This window comes from Athene cunicularia, assembly GCF_003259725.1.
Source record: "Athene cunicularia isolate RWA chromosome 18 unlocalized genomic scaffold, athCun1 chr18_part1, whole genome shotgun sequence".
NCBI classification, from domain to species: domain Eukaryota; kingdom Metazoa; phylum Chordata; class Aves; order Strigiformes; family Strigidae; genus Athene; species Athene cunicularia.
In genome coordinates, this window is record NW_020799123.1 from 5,408,573 (window position 1) to 5,431,232 (window position 22,660).

At 59.9% G+C, this 22,660-nt stretch overlaps 2 protein-coding genes across 3 annotated transcripts in view; one reads left to right on the forward strand and one right to left on the reverse strand.

Moving 5' to 3' along the window:
• Nucleotides 1–8,875: 8,875 nt before the first annotated feature.
• AANAT (aralkylamine N-acetyltransferase) overlaps nucleotides 8,876–22,660 on the reverse strand; it is a 19,610-nt gene continuing 5,825 nt past the window's right edge. For both annotated transcript variants that reach the window (XM_026860964.1, XM_026860966.1), the window contains 2 exons: nucleotides 14,971–14,975; nucleotides 8,876–8,888 (listed from right to left, as the gene is read on the reverse strand). The gene's annotated coding sequence lies outside the window, so the exon portion shown is untranslated. The remainder of the gene's footprint in view (nucleotides 8,889–14,970; nucleotides 14,976–22,660) is intronic.
• Nucleotides 9,914–22,491, forward strand: RHBDF2 (rhomboid 5 homolog 2). Its single transcript, XM_026860963.1, has 18 exons — nucleotides 9,914–10,055; nucleotides 12,323–12,472; nucleotides 12,580–12,695; nucleotides 13,288–13,480; nucleotides 13,552–13,764; nucleotides 14,333–14,461; nucleotides 14,793–14,926; nucleotides 15,195–15,407; nucleotides 15,555–15,666; nucleotides 16,218–16,292; nucleotides 16,687–16,848; nucleotides 17,001–17,101; nucleotides 17,598–17,661; nucleotides 17,787–17,881; nucleotides 18,095–18,170; nucleotides 18,655–18,755; nucleotides 19,004–19,157; nucleotides 19,800–22,491. The coding sequence occupies exons 2-18, from the start codon at nucleotides 12,347–12,349 to the stop codon at nucleotides 20,217–20,219; spliced, it is 2,484 nt and encodes an 827-aa protein (XP_026716764.1). The 5' UTR covers nucleotides 9,914–10,055; nucleotides 12,323–12,346; the 3' UTR covers nucleotides 20,220–22,491.

The following is a 22,660-nucleotide window of genomic DNA, read 5'->3' on the forward strand; positions in this document are numbered from 1 at the left end:
CCCGGGGGCGCTTTGCCGGGGCGGTGGGGATCCCCCTGCCCGGGCCGCGGCCGTGCCCCGCGCCCTCCCCGCGGTCCCCGGGGCGAAAAGCCCGGACGAACGGGGGGGACCCTCCTCTTCCTCCTCCTTATCACGGGGGGAAGTGGGTGCGTGTCCCGGCGGGGTGACCCGGCCGTGCGCCCCGGGAGGAGGGGAAACCGCGGGGCGGGGCGGAGGGCCCTGCCTGCTCCCCTGCCCAGGCCGGGAGGAAAGCCATAACCTACTTTCTGGAGCCGATGGCCCGATAAAGAGGCGAGTGTGCGGTTTTGGTTTTGTTGGTGGGTTTTCCCCTTCCCGGCACCCTTTGGAAGCGGCAGCAGCCTCGAAACCACGGGTGAGGGTACCCGGGCCCCTGCCCGCTCCCGCTGTGCCCGAGAGCATCGTCCTCCTCTCCCGCCGCTGCCGGGGCGTTGTTGTTGTTGCTGGTTTGAGGTTTGGTTTAAGGGCTCTGGCACGCTCACACGTGCTGCCTGAAGTGGCGAGTGCTGCCGCCAGCCCCTTGCAAACAAACAAAACCCTTCGAGATCGGAAAGGTCCGGTTATCCCGTGTCCGTACGTACATCCCACAGCGAGCGGGGGGATGCTGGCTGTGGATGTTTTAGCCGGTTGATTTTTTTGATGGTGGCCTTCAGTGGTTTTGGGGCTGAGTTTTACCCCAGTCCTGCCCTCCCTTGCTGCCAGGCCCACAGGACCAGGCAGAAGCTCTTACCTCCAGGCTTGCCCACTGCCTGAGTGCAGTGCCCACAGTAGTCTGCGACCCTGTAGCTCTCACTCGGCTCCCCGTGCCCACATTTTGCAGGGGGAGGGGGACCTGAGAGGCTGCGTTGTCACCGCTGGGTCCCTGTGGCAAGAGGAAGTGCCTGCCTTCTTCCTCAGCACGGCGTCATCCTTCCCTCCGCAAAGCCATGGGGAAGCCGGGACGTTCTCCTGCCTGCATGCGCCAGGGTCCTGGATGGTCGTTCCTGGGGTTTTGTAGGGTGCGCTCGTGGTATCACCACTGTCCTGGGCTCACAGCACATCCGCCCAGTTGGAGGGTTGGGGAGAGCACCCCACTCCAGTCCCATGGCTCTCCTGAGTGGGGAAGTGCTGCCCAGAGCATCCTTTGTCTCCTGCCCATTTCCCAAGTGGAAAATAACCAACTTGGAAACGTCTCACCTCTGAAACGAGCCAGAGGGTCCAACTTGCAGCCATGCCAGGGAGAAACCAGAGCCACCTCTGCCTGCTCTACCCCAGCACCACGGGCTTCACAAGCGGCTTCCCTGAGCTCCCCAGCTGCTGTGCCTGGGCTCTGCCGAGCTCCTTTGCAATTAGTGGGGTAATCAACATCTCTTGTTGCTTGCTCATTTGGAGGGCAGCTTCTGCCTGTTTTGCTCCTATTTGCTGGAAAGCGGGTGTCCGAAGCCACCCTGGTAGCCACCCTGTTTGCCTCAGCGGGGGGTTTCTCTGGCACCATTGCAGCTGTGCTGGAAACTGCACCTGGAGGTGCTACGAGCCCCGCGTGAGAAAGGGTAAACCACAGCGCGGGGGAGTAGGGTTTGACGCTGAAACAGCCACCCTGGTACAGATTCTGCAAGATGGGGCCGAGCCTGGTGTTGCTCTTGGGGGCATGTGTGAGCGTGCGGTGGGTGCAGGCAGCGTTGCCGGAGCGGGGATGCAGGCGGGAGGAACAGCGGATGGGATGGGGAGTGTGGGGGTGTGAATCTGGTGGGGAAGGGGCTGGATGGGTCATCTCTCTTCGGGAGCAGGGGGCTACACTCCTGGGGTTGCACTGGGGGAGCTGGGGAATTCAGGTGGTGTTTGGCTGTGCTGGGGTCTGTGTTTTGTCCTTTGATACTGCTCCTGTTTAACTTTTACAGTGAAGCTGAGGGATCCCCCAAATAAATCCTTATTCCTTCCCTTAGGTTGTTGGTCTCAATCTGAAAAAAAACCCCACCCTCAGGAGAAGCTTGGAAGTCAAAACAGTGCTGGTCATAAAGTGGGGGGGTGATGTTGGGAGCCCTGGTCTCACATCCTAAAGCATCCGTGGCAGTGTGCCATGCTCTGCAAGGAGGGGGCTTGTCCTTCTCTCACTGTCCCTTGTCTGCCGTACAGGCAGCCCTGCCCACGAGCTGCCCAGCCTGGCGCAGGGCTCCTGAGACATTTCCGTGTTTCCCGTGGACACCAGGAGCCCTGCAGGTACCTGAGCCTGGAGGAGTGAGCGTGGGCTTGGTTCTGTCAGAGGCTCTGTGCCAAAGGAGTCAATTAGTGGAGGCCAAAAACTAATTACGTAAATCCATATGAGCCCACAAGTGATGGGATCATAAACTCTTCTCCTCTTGAAGAGCTTTTTATCTAATGACCGCTGGTCCCTGTTGTCCTGCTGAGCCAGGAGATGTCTGACATGACGAGCCCCTAGCAGGGATGGACACTGTCCCTTTTAATTACAAGGACCCAGGAGTTGTGGCCATTTGGGAGCATGTGGTGCTTTGGGTTATGATAATTTCCAGGCTTCTGAATGAGCATTGAAAGCTCTGTGTGTGCTTGAGAGTATGGAATAAACCCTTGGCACTGGTGGCCTTTTTCTCATTAATTCCCGTTTCTTAAAAATCGAAAAGCAGTTGGTTGGTGGCTGCTCTCTTAATGAGGTTTTTGGGGTGGGGGATAGATGGAGGATACCTCGGGGAAGGTCCACATGCTGGGTGGCCCTGGGACCAACCCTGCCCTCTGCTTGGCCCCCCCCCCCCGGACCCTCATGTTCCCCTTGTCCTTGGGACCCACACCCCAAGGGCCAGCATCACGAGGTGCTGTTGCGTTAGCTGAGCACGGGGCAGGGGCAGCTTGCACCCCTTGTGGAATTTATGGGTTTTGCATGTGAGGGCTTCCCCCCTCCTCTGTAATCCTCTGGTAACTTAAATCTGGGGGGAGTTGCACAGACTTTGATAAAGTCCGTCTGGGCCGCCCAGGGAAGGGACCAGCTCCCTGCCTGCCGGGGCAGCGGAGGGTGGGGAGGCAGGGAGTTGTACTGTGTCGCAGTGCTTCAGTTTCCTCACCTATCAAATGCCACAGATTAGTCAGAAAGCTTGAATGTCTCCTGTGAAACCCACTGCTTGTCACCTCGAGGGGAGTTTGAGCACTCACCGGTGCAGGATTTGCTGCTGCGACCATACCGTGAGAGGGGGGAGCAAAGGTGCAAACCAACTCGCTCGATGGGTTGACCCAGCACTGAAGGATCTGGTGGAGTTGAGGATGGTCAGTGTGAGGTTAATGCTTGGACTGGAGGATCTTCAAGGTCTTTTCCAACCAACATGATTCTGATATGCCTGAGGATAGAGCAGGGCAAGTGTCAGGTGATGCTCCCCAGCCTTTTCCCGTGCTGCTGCCATTGTATGGAAGGGAGAGATTGGCCAGTCTGGGGGGGACACGGTCTCTGTGCAGGACGCCCAGCCCCGTGGTGACCTGCTCAGCCGGACAGTGTGTGGCCGGTGGGATGCTCCTGCCCTCTGCTCCCATCCTGGGGTTTGCCCAGCCATCCCTCCCATCCGCAGGCACCTTTGTGGAGTGCTGTAGCTCCCAGGGAAAAGGGCCCCTCCCAGCAGTCCGTGGTTTTGTTTGTTTGGGGGATTTTCATTGCCTTTTGCTTAAAAATAATAATTCCCAATGTATTCATCTGGTCTGACAGGCTCATTTGGGGCAGGGGAGATGTAGCTGGTGCCCTCCGAGATGCCCAGTGTGCCGCTGCAGCCCCACGGGGCTGCCTCCACTCCCCATGCATCATGGGGCAGCTTGCACCGGGGATTTGAGGCGGTTATCCCTGTAATTCGCCGGCCTGCAGGAACGCCAGGGCAGGGCTGGGAGTGACCTCCCGTTATGTGTAAGCCCAAAGGCTGCATGCCGTCCTTGTGGGCAGCTGGGGCGAATCCCTGACGCTCGGCGTTGGCGCGTCCTGCCCTTTCCTCAGCTCCTCCGTAGTGTGAGAAGGGAAGTCTTGCCGGGACTGGCACCGTGCTGCTGGCGTAAGGCTTTTCCTTGGGTGACGCCATAACCAGGGTGAAGTTGGCTCATGTATGTGGTGGTTTAACCCGAGCACTCCGTGGACATGGCTCCTTAAAAATCAGCATCCCCAGCCCCTGCAGTGAGCTGTGTGGCTTCCCTGTGGGTGCAGCATCCCTGGGGTGGGATGGCAAGCAGGAAAAGGATGAGGATGGTGGGGGAGACCCCACCACCAGCTCTTGGCAGCCGAGAGGCTGCAAAGTGCATTGCTGGCACAGATCCAACAGTGATGCTGCGGTGGGGGAGAGCATCCCACGGTTTCTATAGGCACTGGTGAGCGTAGGAACCCCCATGCTGGGCTTGCAGTGTGTTGGATGGGGATGAGCTGTTCCGGGTCAGGCTTTCCTCTGCAGGGTGCAGACCTGGGTGCTTCTGGCCTTGTGGCACTTGGGAAGGAAGGGAAGAAGGCTGAGGAGTGGCCCACATTTGGCTGCTGGTGTTTGGGAGGAGGGCGAGGTGGGCAGGGAGCAGCCTCCCTGGGTTGCTCGGGAGCCAGGGGAGCACTGAGGCTTAATGGGGTGTCTGAAAGTCACCCCCCAGCTTGCTGCAAGCAGAGGCACCACCTTCATCCACTGCTTTGTCCCCTCTGGGAGCTGCTGGCCCCAGGGGGGAATCAAAGGAGGCTGCTGTTGTCCATCCGGGCCTCTCCCTTTGCACAGGGGGCCAGCGGGGTGAGCAGCCACATTGTACGAGCCTTGAAATGGCTGCGCTGAGATAAGGAGCCTGTTCCCAGAGATAGAGAGCTTTAGCTGAGGGGCCTTATCCTGACGCCAGCCCAGGGCTCATCTTGTGCCTGGGATGAGCTGAACTGGCACACAGGACTGAGCACCACCTCCCACTGCTGCATCCCACATGGAGCGGGAATGCTTGGAGCTCATGGTGAGGGGACCCTCTGCAAATATGGGGTGTTTCTCCCAGCTCAGTGCTGTTCTGGGTGGCTCAGTGCTCTCTGAAACAGGCAGTGAGGGATTGGGGAAGTCTGCAAGTCCAGCCTGAGTCCTCACACCAAGAGTTGCTGTTTTGCAGAAGAATGGGAGGAAGAAAGGTACCCCCCCATCCCCATTGTCCTCTCGAACAAGTATTTTGCTTTGAAGAGGGAAGTGAGAGTGAACTCAGTAATGACCTGTGCTGTGGGGATCGCAGGCAGACGGCTTGCAGGCAAGCTGCCCCCCTTGCCTCATGTAAATAATGACCTGGGACCCCTCAGCCCCTTCCAGAAGGTGCAGCTGTGGCCAAAGCACTCGTACCATCATGCCCATGCACCCCGTGTTTAAGCCAAGCTAATGAGGAATCGAAGTAGCTCAGAGTAATTACTCAGTTCTTAGATAAAACCAATTTAAATCAATGCTGGTAGCCTGGGGAAATCTGTGCAGTGCCTGGAAAAAAGCTTTCCTCGGGTCTGGAGAGTGCTGCAACCCTTCCTGCAGTGCAGCTGGGGAGCAGCCGACCCCTCTGCATGTTCACTGGTGGAGCTGCCCTTGCTTCCCACACTGCTGGTGGAGATTTTCGCCCTTTGCTCTTTCCAAAGCCGTTGGGGTGACTCAAAGCATCTGCATGCATGTTCCCCAGTTGCCCTGGGCTCCAGCCCTAGGAAAGGGCCAGCGGGTTGGGGGTCCCCCTGCACAGCCATGGCCCCTCCAGCAGCACCCACTGCCCTGGCCAGTGCGTCTCCACTTCAGGAAGCAGAGTGAGTTTGTGCAGTGCCACCTATTTGGGGTTATTCTGCTGTGAGGGACCTGTGGGGAGGGGGGGGTGGGTGGGCAGTGGCGCAGAGGGACCCCAGCTCACCCCAGCGTGTTGGGAAGCCTGTGGGTGCCAGCACTCACTCTGCCAGGGCAGGGTGGGTCATTGTGCTGGTAAAAATTAATGAGAGGGGGAAAGGAGGTGCATCTGGGATGTGGGAAGTCCTCCCCGTGGCGGGAGATCCCAGATCTTGCAGGCAAATCCTTCCCTTTCCATGCAGATACCGGCGGTGTCTCCCCGGACTGCTGGGGAGAGCTGGGCCACGCAGGCTCCCGGTGATCAAACCCTTGCAGCAGGGAAGGCCAGCACGTGGCTGCCCGGTGCAGCGATGCGAGCAGCCGTGCACCCTCCCCAGGTCTCGCTTCCTTTCCCTGCAGGCAGGCAGGGCTCTGCCCGCTGCGCCTTTATCAGCAGCACCCCGCGCAGCCCCCCCGTCCATCTCCCCTGGTAACTTTGCTTCCTTCCAGGGCGTGCCACGCGCTCCAAGCTCGCCCGGGCTGAGCAAACCCGCCTGTGGTTGCCCAATGTCCTGCCCGATGTAGAAAATGGGAGAGGATTTCCTAATGGCAGCGTGGGTGAGGTGCGTATCGGCTGCCTGCGTGCCCCGGGGTCCGGCCAGGCTCTCACCACCCGTCAGACATCCGTACCCCATCCTGCTACCCCAGCAGCCATGCTGGAGACGGGGATTAAAGCTCCTGTGGGTCGCTGATGCCGACCACGTGGCTCAGCAATAGAGGAGAGGGAGGGGACAGCTTAAAACACCCCCTGGAACACAGAGGTCCTCTCTCAAGACTCAGAGTGAAACCTTGCATCTTGGAGGTTTGCTGACCAGTCCCACCGTGGCGGGGTTGGCACATGTGGGGAAAAGATGGAGTTGCCTTTGCTGTGGTGGAGGGAGGAAAAAAAAAAAATCGGCGTGATGTCGTGGTGCTGGGGCATGAAATGGTCATGCATGGGCTGCAGGGGGGGCTCTGTACTGTGGGCGTGGGGCTGTACAGGGACATGAAGTCTTTTAGGGATAGGAGGGTTGCTGCAGTGGTGCCATAAAGTGTGTTTCGTCCTTTAAAAAAAAACCCTTGAATACTCAGAGCACAAAAAAAAAAAGCAGAGGGTGGGAGGAGGGAGGCAGCGGCTCCTCAGCTCAGGGGTCGGTGCTCTCCAGGTCTCCCCATTTGAGTGGGTTCACGAGGGACTGAGGCACACACAGGTCAGGGCTTTCCAAGAAGAAAGAAAAATATTAAGATAATTAGTTCTCCATCCCAGAAGTATTTTTCCTTTTTTTTGTTCTTCTTGTTGTTTTTCAATCATGGCTTTTCATTTCAAGAGCAGTTTGTGCTGGGCTGCTTCTCTCAGAAACTGGAAAATGGTAAAAAGCTTTTAGCAAGGGAGCTGAAGAGGGAGAAGGTGTGCTGGGCGGCTGCTCGGGGTCCTCTGCCTGGGTGCGAGGCCACAGAGGCTCAGTGCTCAGAGCAGTTGGGCTGACTGCCTTTCCTGTCTGGGGCTCTTCATAACCAGGAGCACCTTTTAACGAGGCTCCAGCCTAGAGAAAGGTCTTTAAGGCACTCTGAATCATTTCTGGCAGCTGTCAGCGCAACAGCATGCACTCTGCCTAATGGACTCCTGGGTGTGAGCCTCCGCGATGGCTGCGGGGGTGGTCGGGGGCTCCGCGGCATTGCTGACCCTTTTCTCACTGCCCTCCGGAGGTGCAGAGGGAAGAGCAGGGGTCACCATGCTCAGAGTGATGGGTGTGATGGGTGCTTGGGTGCTCACAGGGGTCCCGCTCCCGGCCCCACGCCCTCGGGTGGCTCAGAGCTGCTTTCCCCTCCCAGCTTAATTGCACCAGCCTGATGCACTTATATTCCAGCACTGGTAATGTTGCCTCTCCTCACACCAACAGGCTCAGGGAGAGCAGTCCCGACCCTTCTCTGGGGCTCTGTGCACCTGCTGTGCCCTGCATACATCCCTCTCCGACCAGGGCTGCTCTGCAGGGTTGTCACCAGCGTCTCATATGATGGCTATGCTTGGTTTTCCCTAGCTCTGCTCTGCAGGTTGCTGCTTGGCCTTGCTGGTGGTCCCTTTGCGTTGCTCAGAGCATGCCAGCATGTCCCATGGTGATGCCTTGTACAAGCCACGTCACTTTTTCCATCACTTGCTTCCTTGGGTGTGCTTCCTTGGGTCAGTGTCTGTCGTGATTCACCCCAGGGCTGAGAGCCAGCCCTGGTCGCCTTCCCTGTGCCTTGCCCGGTTGAAGACTAAAACCTCGTCCCAGTTGCTCACCAGTGACTGCAACACATCTGCCCGCTTGGAAGGGGGTAGGGACTTCACCCCCCTGCTGCTGGAGCTGGAGCACAGGCTGTGTCCCTTGCTGCTGGATGTCAGGCTTCTGGTGAACTTCAGATGAGCTTTGAGAGGGAAGATCGTGATGTGGGGGATCTATTCTTATCAACCAGACCAGGTTACCCCCCTCCACCCCCCTGCCCGTTTATCGCTCCCCTGCAGATGATGGTAGTGTCCCCAGTGCATTTTTGTCTCTCCCTGGAGATGTTTTCCAGCCTGAAGTGACACTGTGCTACGCTGGAACCCCTCTTCCAGCTAGAAGCAAAGCTCTTACCAAGCTCAGGACGTGTTTGAGGGTGCTGAGTCCCTTTTCTGTCACCCCCCCCCGCTGCTGTCCCCACAGCAGGGCGTTCGCACTGCTGCCAGCTCAGCATGTCGCCTCTCACTTCCCTTTCCTAACCCCAGGGCAGAGCCACCACGTCCACCCCGGGTGCCTGGGGACTGAGCTGAGGCTCCCTGGGGACGTGCAGCTGCCAGCACCCAGGGGCTGTGCCCTGTGGATGGGGCTGCTGGTGCCGGGGCTGCTGGGCAGAGAGTGATGCTCCTGCTGGCATAGCCCTTCGTCCCAGGGCTGGGAGGGTGAAGGGGACCCAAGGGGCCGAGCTCATGGCAGGTCAGCTCTGGGTGGAGGTGCTGGCTGGCCCCTTCACACGCCGAGCACACTGGGCGACAGTGGTGCCAGGGCTAAACACGCGGGGAGCTGGGAAATGCCTTCCCAGCACCATCTGCAGGGGATTTCTCTGGCTGATGCAGCGTAAAACTTGTGGGTCAGGATCTGTGCTGGGGGGTGGCCGCTGCACCCAACTCATGTGGCCAAGGAAGCTTCAACCCTTGGGGGCTGCTGCCCTCCTCCTCCCACTTTCTCAGTTCCAAATAATGTGTGTTAATGTGCAGAGCCATGAAAACTGCTCTGGCTACCCTGCGTGACCGGGACAGCAGGTGCCCGCTGGGCTGTGCCAGTTCCCCCAGAGCTGCGTCACCTTGCTCGGGGCAGGCCGGATCTGCGTATCCACCCGCGCTGTGTGGGAGTGGGATGGGGCTTTTAACCATGCTGCAAACCTGCTTCACCAGGAAGCACAGATGTCCTTTCCCAGTGCTGCCTGGGTGTGATGGGAGCAATTAGGGATGGGATTTTGGGCCAGGAGTGTTAAGAGGGGGGCTACACAAAGGCACCATGTCCTCTTGCACCCCTGAACTACACCATTTGGCTCCAATTCCTGTGCTTCTGTCCCTACTGCTGGTAACCATTCCCCAGGGGTGGAGGAGGATGAGGGTGTCCTGGGGCTCGCTCCAGCCCTGGTGTGTTCCCATCCCTGGCTCCCCGGAGCAGCTGGCATCTCGAGCTCATTGCTGGCTGCCCTGGGAGGAAAACAAACAACATCTCCAGCTCGCCAGCAGGACGGAAAGTTTTGCTTGCTGGGGATGGACCGCCTGGCTGGCATTCTCCCAGCTTAGCAGCTATTAAATACCTCAGCGAGGCACTTGCCTTTCGTGCCTGCTCTTTGTGGGTGAGAGCTTGGCCTAGCAGGGGCGGGTGAAGACTCCCTGCCCATCCTGCACAGTTCCCTTGCCACGGAGCAAGGTGCGTTGCTGCAAATGGCGTTTTTGCCTCCTTCTACCACCCTGTGTCAGCAGCTGGTCCATGTCCCCAGTGTCTGGCTGCTGGCAGCCCTGTCCCCAGGACCTGGGGAGCTTTGAGCTCAGCTCTCCTTCTGCCCAGGATGCTCCTGCAGCTTTCCCATGCATGACTTCTCATTGCAGGCTCTCCCCACCAGGCAAGGCAGGAGGAGTTTGGCCGTGCTCCAGGGCTCTCGTGCGTGAAGGACGGAGGAGGAGGAAGAAGAGGAAGGCCACCACAGGTGTTGCCATTGAGACACGCTGTGCAGGATCCCTGCCACTCTTATGAGGTAGGGAGACCCCGGCGGGGACCAGTAGAATTTTGGGGGCTGGTTGCTCCCAGCTTTGGTGCTTAACAGCAGCGAGGATTGAGGCAGCAGCTGAAGTGCTGACAGCACCCAAGGGTGCTGCTTCTGTGTCTCTGGGGAAGAGGGGAGGCAGGCAGCATGCTGGGGTGCTGCCTGCGATCAAAAGTACTGCCTCCAGCAACATCTTTCTGCTCCTAGTGACATCTGTGTGATGGCTGCCTTGCATCTTCCCACCCAGATCCCCCCCATGAACTGATTTATCACCAAAGCCAGAGAGGAGCAGGGTTCATTCGGGAATGAGGACCCTGCCCTGCCACCAGCCAGGGCCGCTGGTGCCCCTTGACAATGGGGTCTTACTGAAGCCACTGCTCGGGTTGGATCTGGCATTCCCCCTGCCATGCACGTCTCGCGTGTCTCCAGTGGCTCACCCCATCCCTGCCCTGCGGTGCCCCAGCCAGCCCAGCACCCATTTTAAGCCGTGCAGAGGCAGGTCGGAGTAGCAGGCTGAAACCTGGCCCAGGAGCTGCTGAAGGGCAGTGATGCTCTCGAGTGCTGCCAGCTCCTGGCTCCTGTGTCCTTAGGGAGCTGGTCCTGGACTCCTGTATCCCCCAGGAGCTGGTTCCATGCTGCTAAAGCCAGGCTTTGCTTGTGGTGGGGTCTGATGGGAGGGTTGTACTTGGGACTGTGAATGCTGGTGGAGCTACAGAAGTGCCCCTGTAGCTGCCTCCTGCTCAGGCATGTACTGCCCAGGGGGACCCCATTGCAGAGGGGCCTGGGGGGGGGTCTTGATTGCCCAGCTGACTGCTTGAGCACCCTTACTCGGCAAGAACAGAGCAGGGTGTGAGGCCATGTGGCTGCGCTGGTTATTGGGATCCTGGGCAGAGAGAGGGGCCAGGCTCATGGGTCGAGCTGGAGTTTTGCAGACAGTGGCACTGTTGGACTCTGAGCTCCAACTCAGAGATGGTGGGTGAGGGCAGAGGAGCCCCAGTGGGACCCCTGGGGGGGGTGTGGGGGACTCTGCCATCCCCCTCAGGGGGAGAGGGCCAGCTCCCATCTCCCTTTGTGAGCAGATCCTGTGGGGATGCTGGTCCTCCTGGCTGGCCCATGGCACACCAAAGGGCGTGAGCGGGGCAGGTGGCACCATCCCCATGGCCGTGGCTGTGCTGGGGGGACAAGGGATGTTCGTAAGACCTGGTGATTCCCCTGGGCACTGGCGTGTGGTTGGGGGGACAGGAAGAGGCCAGAGGGAGCCATGTCTCCCTTCAAGAGCCCCCATAGCCACTTATCGGATCTGGGACTCGCTCCCTTGTGCTCAGATGGAATTACTTTTCCTGCGAGGTGCTGGTAGAGCTGGACCCTCGGGAGGGGATTACTCAAGGAATTTACCACCTTTTGGCTGTTAAGCTTCCCCCTCCTTGCACATGATACCAGGGAGGATTCAGTCTCCCAGCCTGGTGTATGCAAGCATGTGCCAGAGGGGAATATCCCGTGTGTCCCCTCCCATGGGGCACCCCAACACGTGGGGGTCCCAGCTACGTAGCTGGAGGTGGCACAGGCCGCCCCAGCCCCTCTCACAGCAGCCAGAGACATCCCCCATGGGGGGCTGTGCTGGAGGTGGGGGGATGTGAATCTGGTGTTCTCAGGCTTTGCATGTCCCCTGCCTGCCTGCATCCATCCCCTCCCTTCCCACTCTGCCCTGCACGGACAAGATAAGCACTTTGCAGACCCCCCCGGAGCACCTGCGATCCCCCCTCAGTTCCCTCACTGTGCTGAAGCATGGGGGCCAGTGCCCTCATATCTGAGAGCCACAGATGTGTGCCATGGGCCTGCCTAGGGCTTACAGGGGTCCTCCCCGTGTCTCCCACACACATGCAGAGTTGGTCAGGTGCCTCCTGACGGGCTGGGAAACCCGCACGTGCCACAGGCACATGCCAGGGTGCTGGGGATGCTCTGACCCTACTGCCCCTGCCATCCCTCACTCTGCTCCTGGCAAGTAAAGGGGTGGTGCGGGTGGTCCGGGGGGACCGGGAGTGGGTGGGTGATGGAAGCCCTCCTGTCCACACAAACCCGGGGAGGGGGTGCAGGTTTTGAGGACACAGTGGCTGGGCTGTTGGTGGCAAGGTCTCAGTAGCATGGCCAGTGGTGTATGGAGCTGAGGCTGGTGAGACCCCATCTCCCCCTGGGACCCCACACACGAGCTCCTGGGGAGATATTTCTTCCTCTGTCACTGACTCCTTGCACTCCCCCAGCCTGCCAGCCACCACCAGCCCAAGATGTCAGCCGGTGACAAGAACGGGGGCAGCCGCTCCAGCAGCAGCCGCCTGCAGAGCAAGAAGCCCCCGAACCTCTCCATCGTCATCCCCCCGCGGGAGGCAGAGGAGGATGGCACCCGCAAGGAGGTGAGCGACAGGGAGCACTGTCCATCCCATGCTGGGCTTGGGGGCCTGCTGTGTCTGAGGGATCCCCCCATGCCACCTTGTCCCTAACACCCTGCTCTGCCTTCCAGCCCTCCAAGGTCCCCATCTACCGAAAGAGCAAGAGCCTGCAGGAGCCCCGCTCGAAGGGCTGTGAGCACCAACCTGGCTTCCGCCGGCAGACTTCCCTGTCCCAGAGCATCCGCAAGTGAGGGCCGGGGAGCGGCGGCCTGAGGGCAGGGTGGGCTCTGGCAGCATCACCAGAGGGGCCCCTCAGTCCCCGTTGGGGTGTTATGGCTCTGGGTAGCAGCAGAGGACTGGGGATGGAGATGGAGAGTCACAGGTTGGAAGTGAACAGCTTGGAGGGTTTTGTGCCGCTCTGCTTTGACTCCCTGGTGTCTGCCTGGGGATAATCCTGCAGCAAATTGTTCAGTGCTTATTCACACTGTTGTTTTGTACACTGGGGAAATTTCTCAGCCCTGTTTATGTAGGGCCTTCACAAACGCCTTAAGCCAGGCATCTGCTGCAGCCCAGAGCCGATGCAGTGTCCCGTGCGAGGTGCAACTTTCGATGGTGTTACCTCTCCAGAGAGACACAAAGGCCAGCGACCCCTCTGCAGCGTCCCTTCCCCTTCCCTCCCCACTTCCTTGAAACCCATAGCTGGGTCAAAACTGCCCTGCTGTGGGCTGAGCCAACGCGCCCCAACCCCAGTCATCTGCTGGAGGGGATGCTCGGGTTGGATGGTGGTACTCAGGGTGGGGGGCCCAGCTGGGTGACGAGTGTGCCCATCGTGCATCCAGGGGCACAGCACAGTGGTTTGGTGTCAGTGGCGACTGGGAGGGGAAGCGACAGCAATGGCAACTCAAGAGCCTGCAGCACTGCAGCATGAGATACGGCAAGCTGAAGCCTGCCTACCGCGACATGGAGCTGCCCAGCCAGGACGTGCCCTCCTTCCAAGGAACCGAGTCACCCAAGCCCGCCAAGATGCCCAAGGTAGAGCTCAGGGCGTGGGGTCTGGCTCCCAGCCTCGCTTTCCCAGCACTGACACCTTTCCCGTCCTCCAGATCGTGGACCCGCTGGCCAGGGGCCGTCCCTTCCGCCATCCCGATGAGACCGACCGTCCCAACACGCCCCACCACGTCCTGCCCCCCCTCACCCCTGGTGTTGTCTCCTTGGCATCCTTCAACAGCATCCGCTCCGGCTACGGCCGCCTGCCACGCAGGAAGAGGGAGTCTGTTGCCCACATGAGCTTCAAGGCAGCTGCAGCCCTTCTCCGCGTGAGTTTTGTGGACCTGGGGAATGTCATCATCATCCTGACCTGGGTTTCAGCTCTGTCCCTCACACATCATCTTTGCTTCTTGGCTTTTTGCTTTGCACAGAGATTGTTGTCTCTCCAGGGTGGGTTTGAGGGGGGAGGTTAGTGTTTTTTAACATGAGCTCTGCTTAAAAAGAGTAGTTTTGGTGAAAACTGGACATGCCTAGAAAAAAGCAGCTTCTGAGTTTCACTGCTGAGGAGCCAGGAAGCTTCTCCGACAGCTTTCTAGCCCCTGGGGAGCTCTGGGCAAGCCTCGGGGACAGGGACTGGGACTGAGACCAAATGGGATTCAGATTTCACTTGTCATGCTGACTAACATGGTCATGGTCTAATGCTGGCTCTGAGGAGCTGAAGGCAGCAACTGCTGCCAGCTCCTGCTGCCTGCCCTTCCCATGCAGCGGGTTATGGTGCCTGGTTGGGATTTAATTCTTGCCATTTGGCTTTGGGGAGGAAAGCTACAAGAAACCCTTGGTGCTACAAATACTGGAGGACTTCTGGTTGCTTACCCTCATTTGCTTCCCCTGCCAAAGGGACGCTCTGTCCTGGAGCCACTGGCTCCCAAGCAGAGGAGCAACAAGAGGAGCTTCGTGTACCCCAGCTTCATGGACGAGGACATGGTGGACCCTGTGGATACCCTGGACTCGTCCTTCTTCAGTAAGGCAAGCACTGTTCCACAACAGCTGCCAGAGCAGGGAGGGGTCCTGGTGCCCCTGCACGGGGACTGGACGTGCAGCAGGGCTCTGATGGGGACCCCTGTGTTGGTGCTTCACCCTGCCGGGAGCAGGGACATGGATGGCTGCTGTGCCCAGTGCTGCAGAGCCCCGGTCTCGGTGATGCTCCTTGGGGGTGGCGGGAAGCGGTGCCGCCATCGTGGGTTTGGACATGTGTGATGGGTGAGAAACCAGAGCCACCTGGTGATGCACATCCTTGGGCAGAGGGAGGTTTCTCACCCATCACACATGTCCAAAACCACCTCTATTCTCCTTCCAGATGGACATGCACGACGAGACGTACTCCATGCCCGATGATGTCTTCGAGTCACCGCCTCTATCAGCTACGTATCTACGCATGCACCTGGCAGGGGAGGATGCCAGGGCGTCCCCCGAGGTGGAGCAGCCCACCCCGTGAGTTCCATCTCTCAGACAGTCCAGTCCCCAAGGCTGCCCACGTCCCCTGGTGCAGTCAGGATGCCGTCCCTCGCCATCCCTGCCATGGGCAACTGGGCACTTACAGTGTGCTTCTAGGAGGAGGAAGCCAAGAGATGCCCCTAGTCCTCATCCCAAGCATCCTCTGGCCTTCCCCAGCTCTGAGCTGTTGCCATGGGGTTGCAGGTGGGGGATTTCTCAGCTGGCCCCTTTGGGCAGGTGTGATGGCTTCCTCCTCTCTCTGCAGGCGGGAGGGTGTCCGGCTCACTTCGGCCTCTGCCGACGCTGGCCTGGCTCCCCGGCGAGGCAGGCGCATCGCTTCCAAAGTGAAGCACTTTGCCTTCGACCGCAAGAAACGCTACTACGGGCTGGGGGTGGTAGGGAAGTGGCTGAACAGGACGTACCGCCACAGCCTGAGCAGCATCGTGCAGTCGCAGCTGGAGATCACTGACAGCCACCGGTGAGGGGGGACTGGTGGGATGGGGATGGGCACGGGGCTCCTCAGCTGTAACTCAGATGTGTGTATCCCTCAGTACTTGGGGGACTGCAGCATCCCTTTGCCCAGCCATCCTTGAGTTGCTCAAATTTTGGCTCCTTTCTTCTGCAGGCCGTATTTCACATACTGGATCACCTTTGTCCACATCCTCATCACCTTGCTGGTCATTGGCACCTACGGCATCGCCCCCATCGGCTTCACCCAGCACGTGACAACAGAGTTAGTAAGTTTAAGAGCTACTGGCCGGGGCTGTTCCCTCCCAGCCTCTCCCGTGACAGGTCTGGCTCTGAGATGGCAACCAGCTAGCTGCTGAGGAAAGCAGGGCTGGTGTCTGGGGGTGCCTTCAACACCTCTCAGGGATGATCCATCCTCTGGGGTTAATCCTGGGAGCCTGCAGCCAGCTGCACTGCTCCCCCAGCACCCAGGCTGGAGAGAAGAGCAGGCGTCCATCTTCCCAGGAGGGACTGTGACCGCCAGTGTCCCACACTGTTGTGTTCCTTGCTTGGGCTGGGAGCATCCTGGGGCGCTGCTGGCTCCTGCTGTTTGAGAGGCTCCAGTAAATCACCGGGGCAGGGGTTCTGTGTGTGCAGGATGAGCAGCAGTGTGTCACAGCAGCATGTGTGCTGGTGGCAGGGCTGTTCTCCCTCCCATGTTGCTGGTGGGACCCAGCAGCCCTTCCCTTCGGAAGAAGGGGGCTGCTCAGCACTTCACGAGTGGAGGGAGAGGGGGCTGCACACCAGGGGATGGGGAGCTGACCCTGGCCTGGCTCGGCAGGTGCTGAGGAACAAGGGCGTCTATGAGAGCGTCAAGTACATCCAGCAGGAAAACTTCTGGATTGGGCCCAGCTCGGTAAGGCTCTGCCAGACCCCAACCTGAGGCTTTGCCCTCCGCTGGCCTCTGCACCCCCTGCCCTGAGCCAAGGGGGGGTCCCTGGGGGGCTCCTCCTCCTGGATGGGAGCTTGACCCCTCATCTCAGCTTGCTGTCCTGGGCCCTTGGTGCCCCCATCCCTCTGGGACCTGCTACCCAGTTCTGGGAGCTCAGGGGCGCTTCCTAGAGCTGCAGCACCACCGTGGGATGGTCAGAAGAGACCCTGTCCCCTTCCTACCCCCCTTCCCCCACTGGGGTAATGGAGGCTCAGGACTATCACCTGTGGGGACCCAGCTGAGCTCTCCCTGGGGCAGCTGGAGGGAGGAGAGGTGTGGGGGGGTGCCACAGACTGTCCCCTGGACTGACATTTCCCAGATCGACCTGATCCACCTGGGAGCCAAGTTCTCCCCCTGCATCCGGAAGGATCGGCAAGTGGAGCGGCTCATCCAGCGCGAGCGGGACCGGGAGCGCGGCTCTGGCTGCTGCGTCCAGAACGACAACTCAGGCTGCATCCAGACGCTGCCGCAGGACTGTTCGGTGTGTGCCACCGGCACCGGGAGGCGCTGGGCATCCCTGGGGAGAAGGGGGGAAATGATCTCTCCACCCTGCTCGGTGCCAGAGCAGGATGTGTGCGGGGTCAGAGCGGTGTGTTCGCTGCCACGTCCTCAGTTTTTCCATCTTCCCTGCAGGAGACGCTGGCGACGTTCATCAAGTGGCCGGGCACGAATGCGCCGGCCATGGGCTTGGGAGAGAAGCGGACGTCGGGGGCCGTGTGTCACCAGGACCCCAGGTAGGAGTGATGGCTGTGGGGAGGGCAGGTGGCACATTCACCAGCTGTGGACACGGCAGAGGTGCTGCCTGGGGCTGCATTTCCAGCTTGGATACCTCGAATCCTCTTGTCCAAGGGGCTAGGGGGCTCTTACACGCCATAGGAGAGCGGTAAGGAAGAGGGAATCGGTAGGGAAGCAGAGGTGGGGTCTGTCCTCAGAGTAGGCAGCAGTGGGTGATGCCGTTGGCTTGCGCTGGCCCCTGCCTGCCCTGCTCTGCTGGGATGGGCGATGCTGCGATGGGAGCCGTGGGGGTGTCTGACAGACGTGGGTGCTGCGGTGTTTGCCGGCAGAAGGTGTTTCTTCGTGGGATAGGGAGGGTGTTGTAGGACACCAGGGTGCAGGGTCCCTCCCAGGCCAGGGAAGAAGGGGCAGGTCTGGGGCTGTGTGCCTGTGGGGGGTTACTAGTGTGCAGGGAGGGGGACCCATCCCGACCCCCCCCTCACCTCCTCCCACCAGGACATGTGAGGAGCCAGCATCCAACCCACCCCACGTGTGGCCCGACGACATCACCAAGTGGCCGGTAAGAGCCCGGTGGCACCACGAGCTGGGTGGCACCATGGTGGCAGCCTCTGTAGGAGACGCAGCGGGCAATGGGGAGAGCCTGGGGCTGGGCCCTGCTACAGCTCCTTTCCCTCCTGCCTGCAGATCTGCACCTACGAGACCCAAACCAACCACACGGGCTTCGCCCACATGGACTGCCAGATCAAGGGCAGGCCCTGCTGCATCGGCACCAAGGGCAGGTGGGTCACAGTGATGGGGGCACCAGGCCCAGGCTGGGCTCCGCCACTCTGCCCTGCTGCCTGTTGTATTGGAGCTGTGCCAGGGGGAGAGGGAGGTTACAGAGCCTTGGGGTGGGTGGGAGGTTTGGTGGCAGCCGGGAGCAGAAGGGGATGCTTGGGGGAACGGGAAACAAACCCTGTCCTGAGCGAGCCCGCTGCCTGCCCTCTGCCCAGCTGTGAGATCACGACGCGGGAGTACTGCGAGTTCATGCACGGCTACTTCCATGAGGAGGCAACACTCTGCTCGCAGGTGAGCGGGGCTGGGAGCCGTGACGGGGGACACGGGACACCATGCTGGCAGTTGGGTCACAGACTGCTGTGCTGATGCCCAGGAGCTTTATAGGATCCTACCAGGAATGGCACATGGTTGGGATGGGTGTGAGCAGGAGGAATGCAAAGTGCAGGGACTCTTCCCGCTGCGTGCCTGCCTTGCTGGTTGGGGCGGGAGGAAATGTAGGGCTGGAGCCAACCTCTCCCGGGCAGCACTGGTGTCCTTGGGAAAGGCACATCCCAGGCAGGAAAATGGCCCTTCAGGATCTCCTGGGGCACTGGGGATGCTCGGTTGCTCCCTCCCCAGCACCTGGGCAGTGTGGGTGCCTCATACCACCCAGTGTTCCCCCACAACTGGCACATGACATAGTCGGCCACACGTCCCTGTGAGCCATCCCTTGCTCCCTGCATCTCTGGGGTGTGGGCTGAGCTCCCGTCACCCCCCAACCCTGCCGCCTTTGCAGGTGCACTGCCTGGACGAGGTCTGTGGCCTCCTGCCCTTCCTCAACCCCGAGGTCCCCGACCAGTTCTACCGCCTGTGGCTGTCCCTGTTCCTGCACGCTGGGTGAGCCGCGGCCCCCCCTGCACCCCCAGGGGATGGGGGGGTGACTCGGGACTGGGGTATCTGTTGGGATGGTCTGTGATCGCTGATGGGTTGGGAGAGGAGAGGGAGGACACCCCCAGAGTACAGCCACACGTGCCATCTGTGGGGGGTGTTTTGTAAGATGTCTCGTGCCCCAGGGCAGTGGATGGGAGGGCTGGGAGGGGGCTCTGGCAGGGCAGGAGTCTCTTACGTGGAGTCTCTCCCCCCAGTATCATCCACTGCCTGGTGTCAGTGACATTCCAGATGACAGTGCTAAGGGACCTGGAGAAGCTGGCAGGCTGGCATCGTATCTCCATCATTTTCATCCTCAGCGGCATCACGGGCAATCTGGCCAGCGCCATCTTCCTGCCATACAGGGCAGAGGTGAGGGCTCAGGGGGCAGGGGGCTCTGCCCACATCACCCCAAGCCCAGCCAGCTCCCTGGGGACCAAAGGACACCCCCTCCCTGTCCCTGTCCTGGCAGAGGTTTGGGCAGGGGGCTGCAACACAGAGTGCTCCTCCTCTGGCAGGTTTTGCCAGGTTGGGGGTGGGAGGCTGATGCCCCTGTGGTGGTGGGGTGTCTCTGCCCCCCGTGTGGGGTTCACACATGCCATGTGGGTCACGCGTTGCCACGTGTCAGGGTGTGTGCCGGGTCCCTGGGCGGGCAGATGGCTAATCTGCTGGCAGCAAAACCCTGCTGGGCTTTAAATGAGATCAGGCCGAGCACCCTAATCCCCTGGGGGTGCATCAGAACGGGGCTGGGGGGGCTGTGGCCTGGAGGGGCGTGATGCTGCCTGGCTTCTGAGTCACCAAAAGCGCTGGCTTGACTGAAACAGCACTGGTGTGCTCCCCTCCTCTTCCTCCTGTGCCAGGGCTCCCACCCGTGAGCCCCACACCAGTGTGAGTGCAGCCCTCGGAGGGATGCAGGAGCCAACTGTGTTTTGCCAGGGGAGGAGACAGTCCTTGGGGACGTGGGGACGTGTCCGGGTGTGCAGGGTCTGGCCGTGACTTCCCCCATCCCTGCAGGTGGGCCCTGCTGGGTCCCAGTTCGGCTTGCTGGCCTGCCTCTTCGTGGAGCTCTTCCAGAGCTGGCAAGTGCTGGAGAAACCCTGGAAAGCCTTCCTCAACCTCTTCGGCATTGTCCTCTTCCTCTTTGTCTGCGGCCTCTTGCCATGGATCGATAACATTGCTCACCTCTTCGGCTTCCTCAGTGGCCTCCTCCTCTCCTTTGCCTTCCTGCCCTACATCACCTTCGGCACAGTGGACAAGTACCGCAAGCGAGCCATGATCATCGTCTCCTTGCTGGTCTTTGTGGGGCTCTTCGCATCGCTGGTGGTCTGGCTCTACGTCTACCCCGTGAACTGGCGCTGGGTGGAATATCTCACCTGCCTGCCCTTTACCAGCAAGTTCTGTGAGAAGTACGAGCTGGAGCAGGTCCTGCACTGACCCTGCCGGTGGGGACAGGGCTGGGAGAGGCGCAGGCAGTGATGCTTTTGGGGTGGATCTTCACCAGCCCGCAGGAGACGGTGGCTCCTCTGGGAAGGGGCAGAGACCCTGGGCACGGCTTCATCCTCAGGGCTGGTGGGTTTTGGGCTCCCCCCTTTAAATGCTGGGGATGCGGTGGGGAGCAGGGCTGGAGCCATCCTGTCCTGCACCCTTTGGGGCTGCTGTTTGGCACTGAAAAGCCATAATTAGTTTGAGGACTGACCCCGGCTGCTGCCTGCATGGGGAAAGGGCCAAGGGAAGTGGGATTTTGGTGCATCCACAGCTGGTCTGGGCTCCTACCCCTGGGGCAAGGGGCTTCAAAAGCACCTGGGAATGCAGCTACTAAGGTCTCCTGCCTGTGCCTCTGCCTGCCCAGGGCCCCATCCTGCCTCAGTGCCTGCAGGCGCTGCAGCTCATACTGTGAACACGACCCATTTTTTTGCAGGGTCACTTTTTTTTATCCACAGCTCTTTAGGCTGAGGGTTTCCCTCACTTTGAGATCCCCAGGGTCTTTTCTGTGGCTCTGATGTGTTCAGAGCTGGGCTTTGAAAGTATTTTTCAGTCTGTCTCTCGCATCTGATGCTCCCCTGAGGATTGGAAGGGGGCTTGTGCTTCCCCACCTGGGCTCCTCACTGGATGGAGAGGCAGGACTCAGGGCGGGAGGGCTCCTTTTCCCCTTATTCCAGTGAAATTCCCTTTTTGGAAGCAGAGAGTGGCATGTACTGCATTTGTAGTGCCATACTTGGAGGAAAACATGGGAGAAAAACACCCTGGGGGGCTTGTGTGGCTGCTCCTGAAGCCCACAGACCCTTCAGGAAGCTGTTGGTGCTCCTGCCTTTCATTTTTGCCTCGAGTTCCTGCTTAACCCCTTTCCCGTTTTCAAAGCATAAGGACCTGGGTAATCCTGGACAGACAGAGAAGTGCAGGGATGGGGCAGTTGCCTTCCTCATTCCCTGCCAGAGGCTATACATCGCCCACTTGCCCCCAGCCCTTGGCTGCTGCTCCCCAGCATCTCCTCCTCCCTCCCTTTCCCCCACGGGCATGAAGGCAGGTCCTTCTCGGGGTCCAGGTGACTCCTCTGGGCTGGTTTACATGCAGGCTGGTGCTGGGCTGTCTCTCTCCTGGTACATGTTGCTTTGGCAGGGGTGGGTCTCAGTGCTGTTAAATGGGGGACGGTGTGAATCCCCCAGCCGGGATATCCTGGCGTGAGTATTCAAGGGCTGGGAGCTTGGCTCCCTCTCTCCACAACCGTTTTCCAGGTGACCCCAGGAGCTCTGTGGCACCTCCGTCTCTCCCTGCATCCCTCCCTGCGTTCTCCTGCCACCACGGGACAGTTTTCAGCCCCTCTCTGTCCCTCTAGTGCTGCTCCAGCCAAAGACAGACACTTCACCTCATATGTGTCTTTTTGATACTTTTTTTAAAAGCTGTGGGTTTTTTCCCCCCCTTAATAAATTTCTACCTGTATTTAATGAGATGCACAAAGCCTTTTCTCCCTTCTCTGGTGCAGGGACATGGCACTTTTAGGGAGTTCTGGTTGTTTAGGTGATGGCTGGTGTGACAGGGAGAGAGGCAGAGATGGGAACACCTGGGACCAGTGCTCTGATGGGCAGGGCTGCTGTGTCCCCCAGTACCCCTCAAAGCCCTCCCTGGGAGGGGGACAGGGTTTGAAGGGCCTCGAGCAGGAAGGGAAGCCAAATGCCTGGAGGAGAAAGATCCCACAGAGCCTTCTGACCCTGCCCAAGAGCAGAGCCACCTCTGCCTGTGCCCTACCCTTCATCCGATGACCTGGGGCTGGATTTTCCCCTTCTCCCCCGAATCTGAGATGCCCCAAGGGGCGTTGGAGGGCTCTCCTCATGCCAGGTGGTGCCCTCCCTCCAGCTGTCCTGATGAGGTGACGATTGGAGCAGGACAGGAACACACACAGATTGCGTAGAAAACCACCGCCGCCACATCTTTATTTGGTGCTTCACAACAGCCTGAGGTGTTTGCAGAAGGCTTGTCCTGGTCCAGTCCTGGGTCTGAGGGTGGGGGGGACTGGTTTGGACTGCACACACCCCCACCCCCACCCCCAAGGGAGGCTCTGCAATATGTGGCTGGGGGTGATGGGGGACTGGGGGTGTGCTGCAAGGGGTCTGGAAAGATGTCTGGGGGGGAGAAGGGGGCTGCTGGGACTGGTCTAGGGGGTGCTCAGGGAGGGCTTGGCTGTGGTGTGCTTCACTCGTGGTAGCAGGCACGTGGGCTCTGCTGGGTGTCTCAGCAAAATGCGGCTGTGAGAGCCCTGAAATCAGCAGAGTCCCCCCAGCTGCTACTTGCACAAGGCCTTTCCCTCCCCGGGGGACACATGGCCCTGCAGCCCCCCCAGGCTTGCCAGCACAGCCCTGGCTCTGTCTCTTATACACATC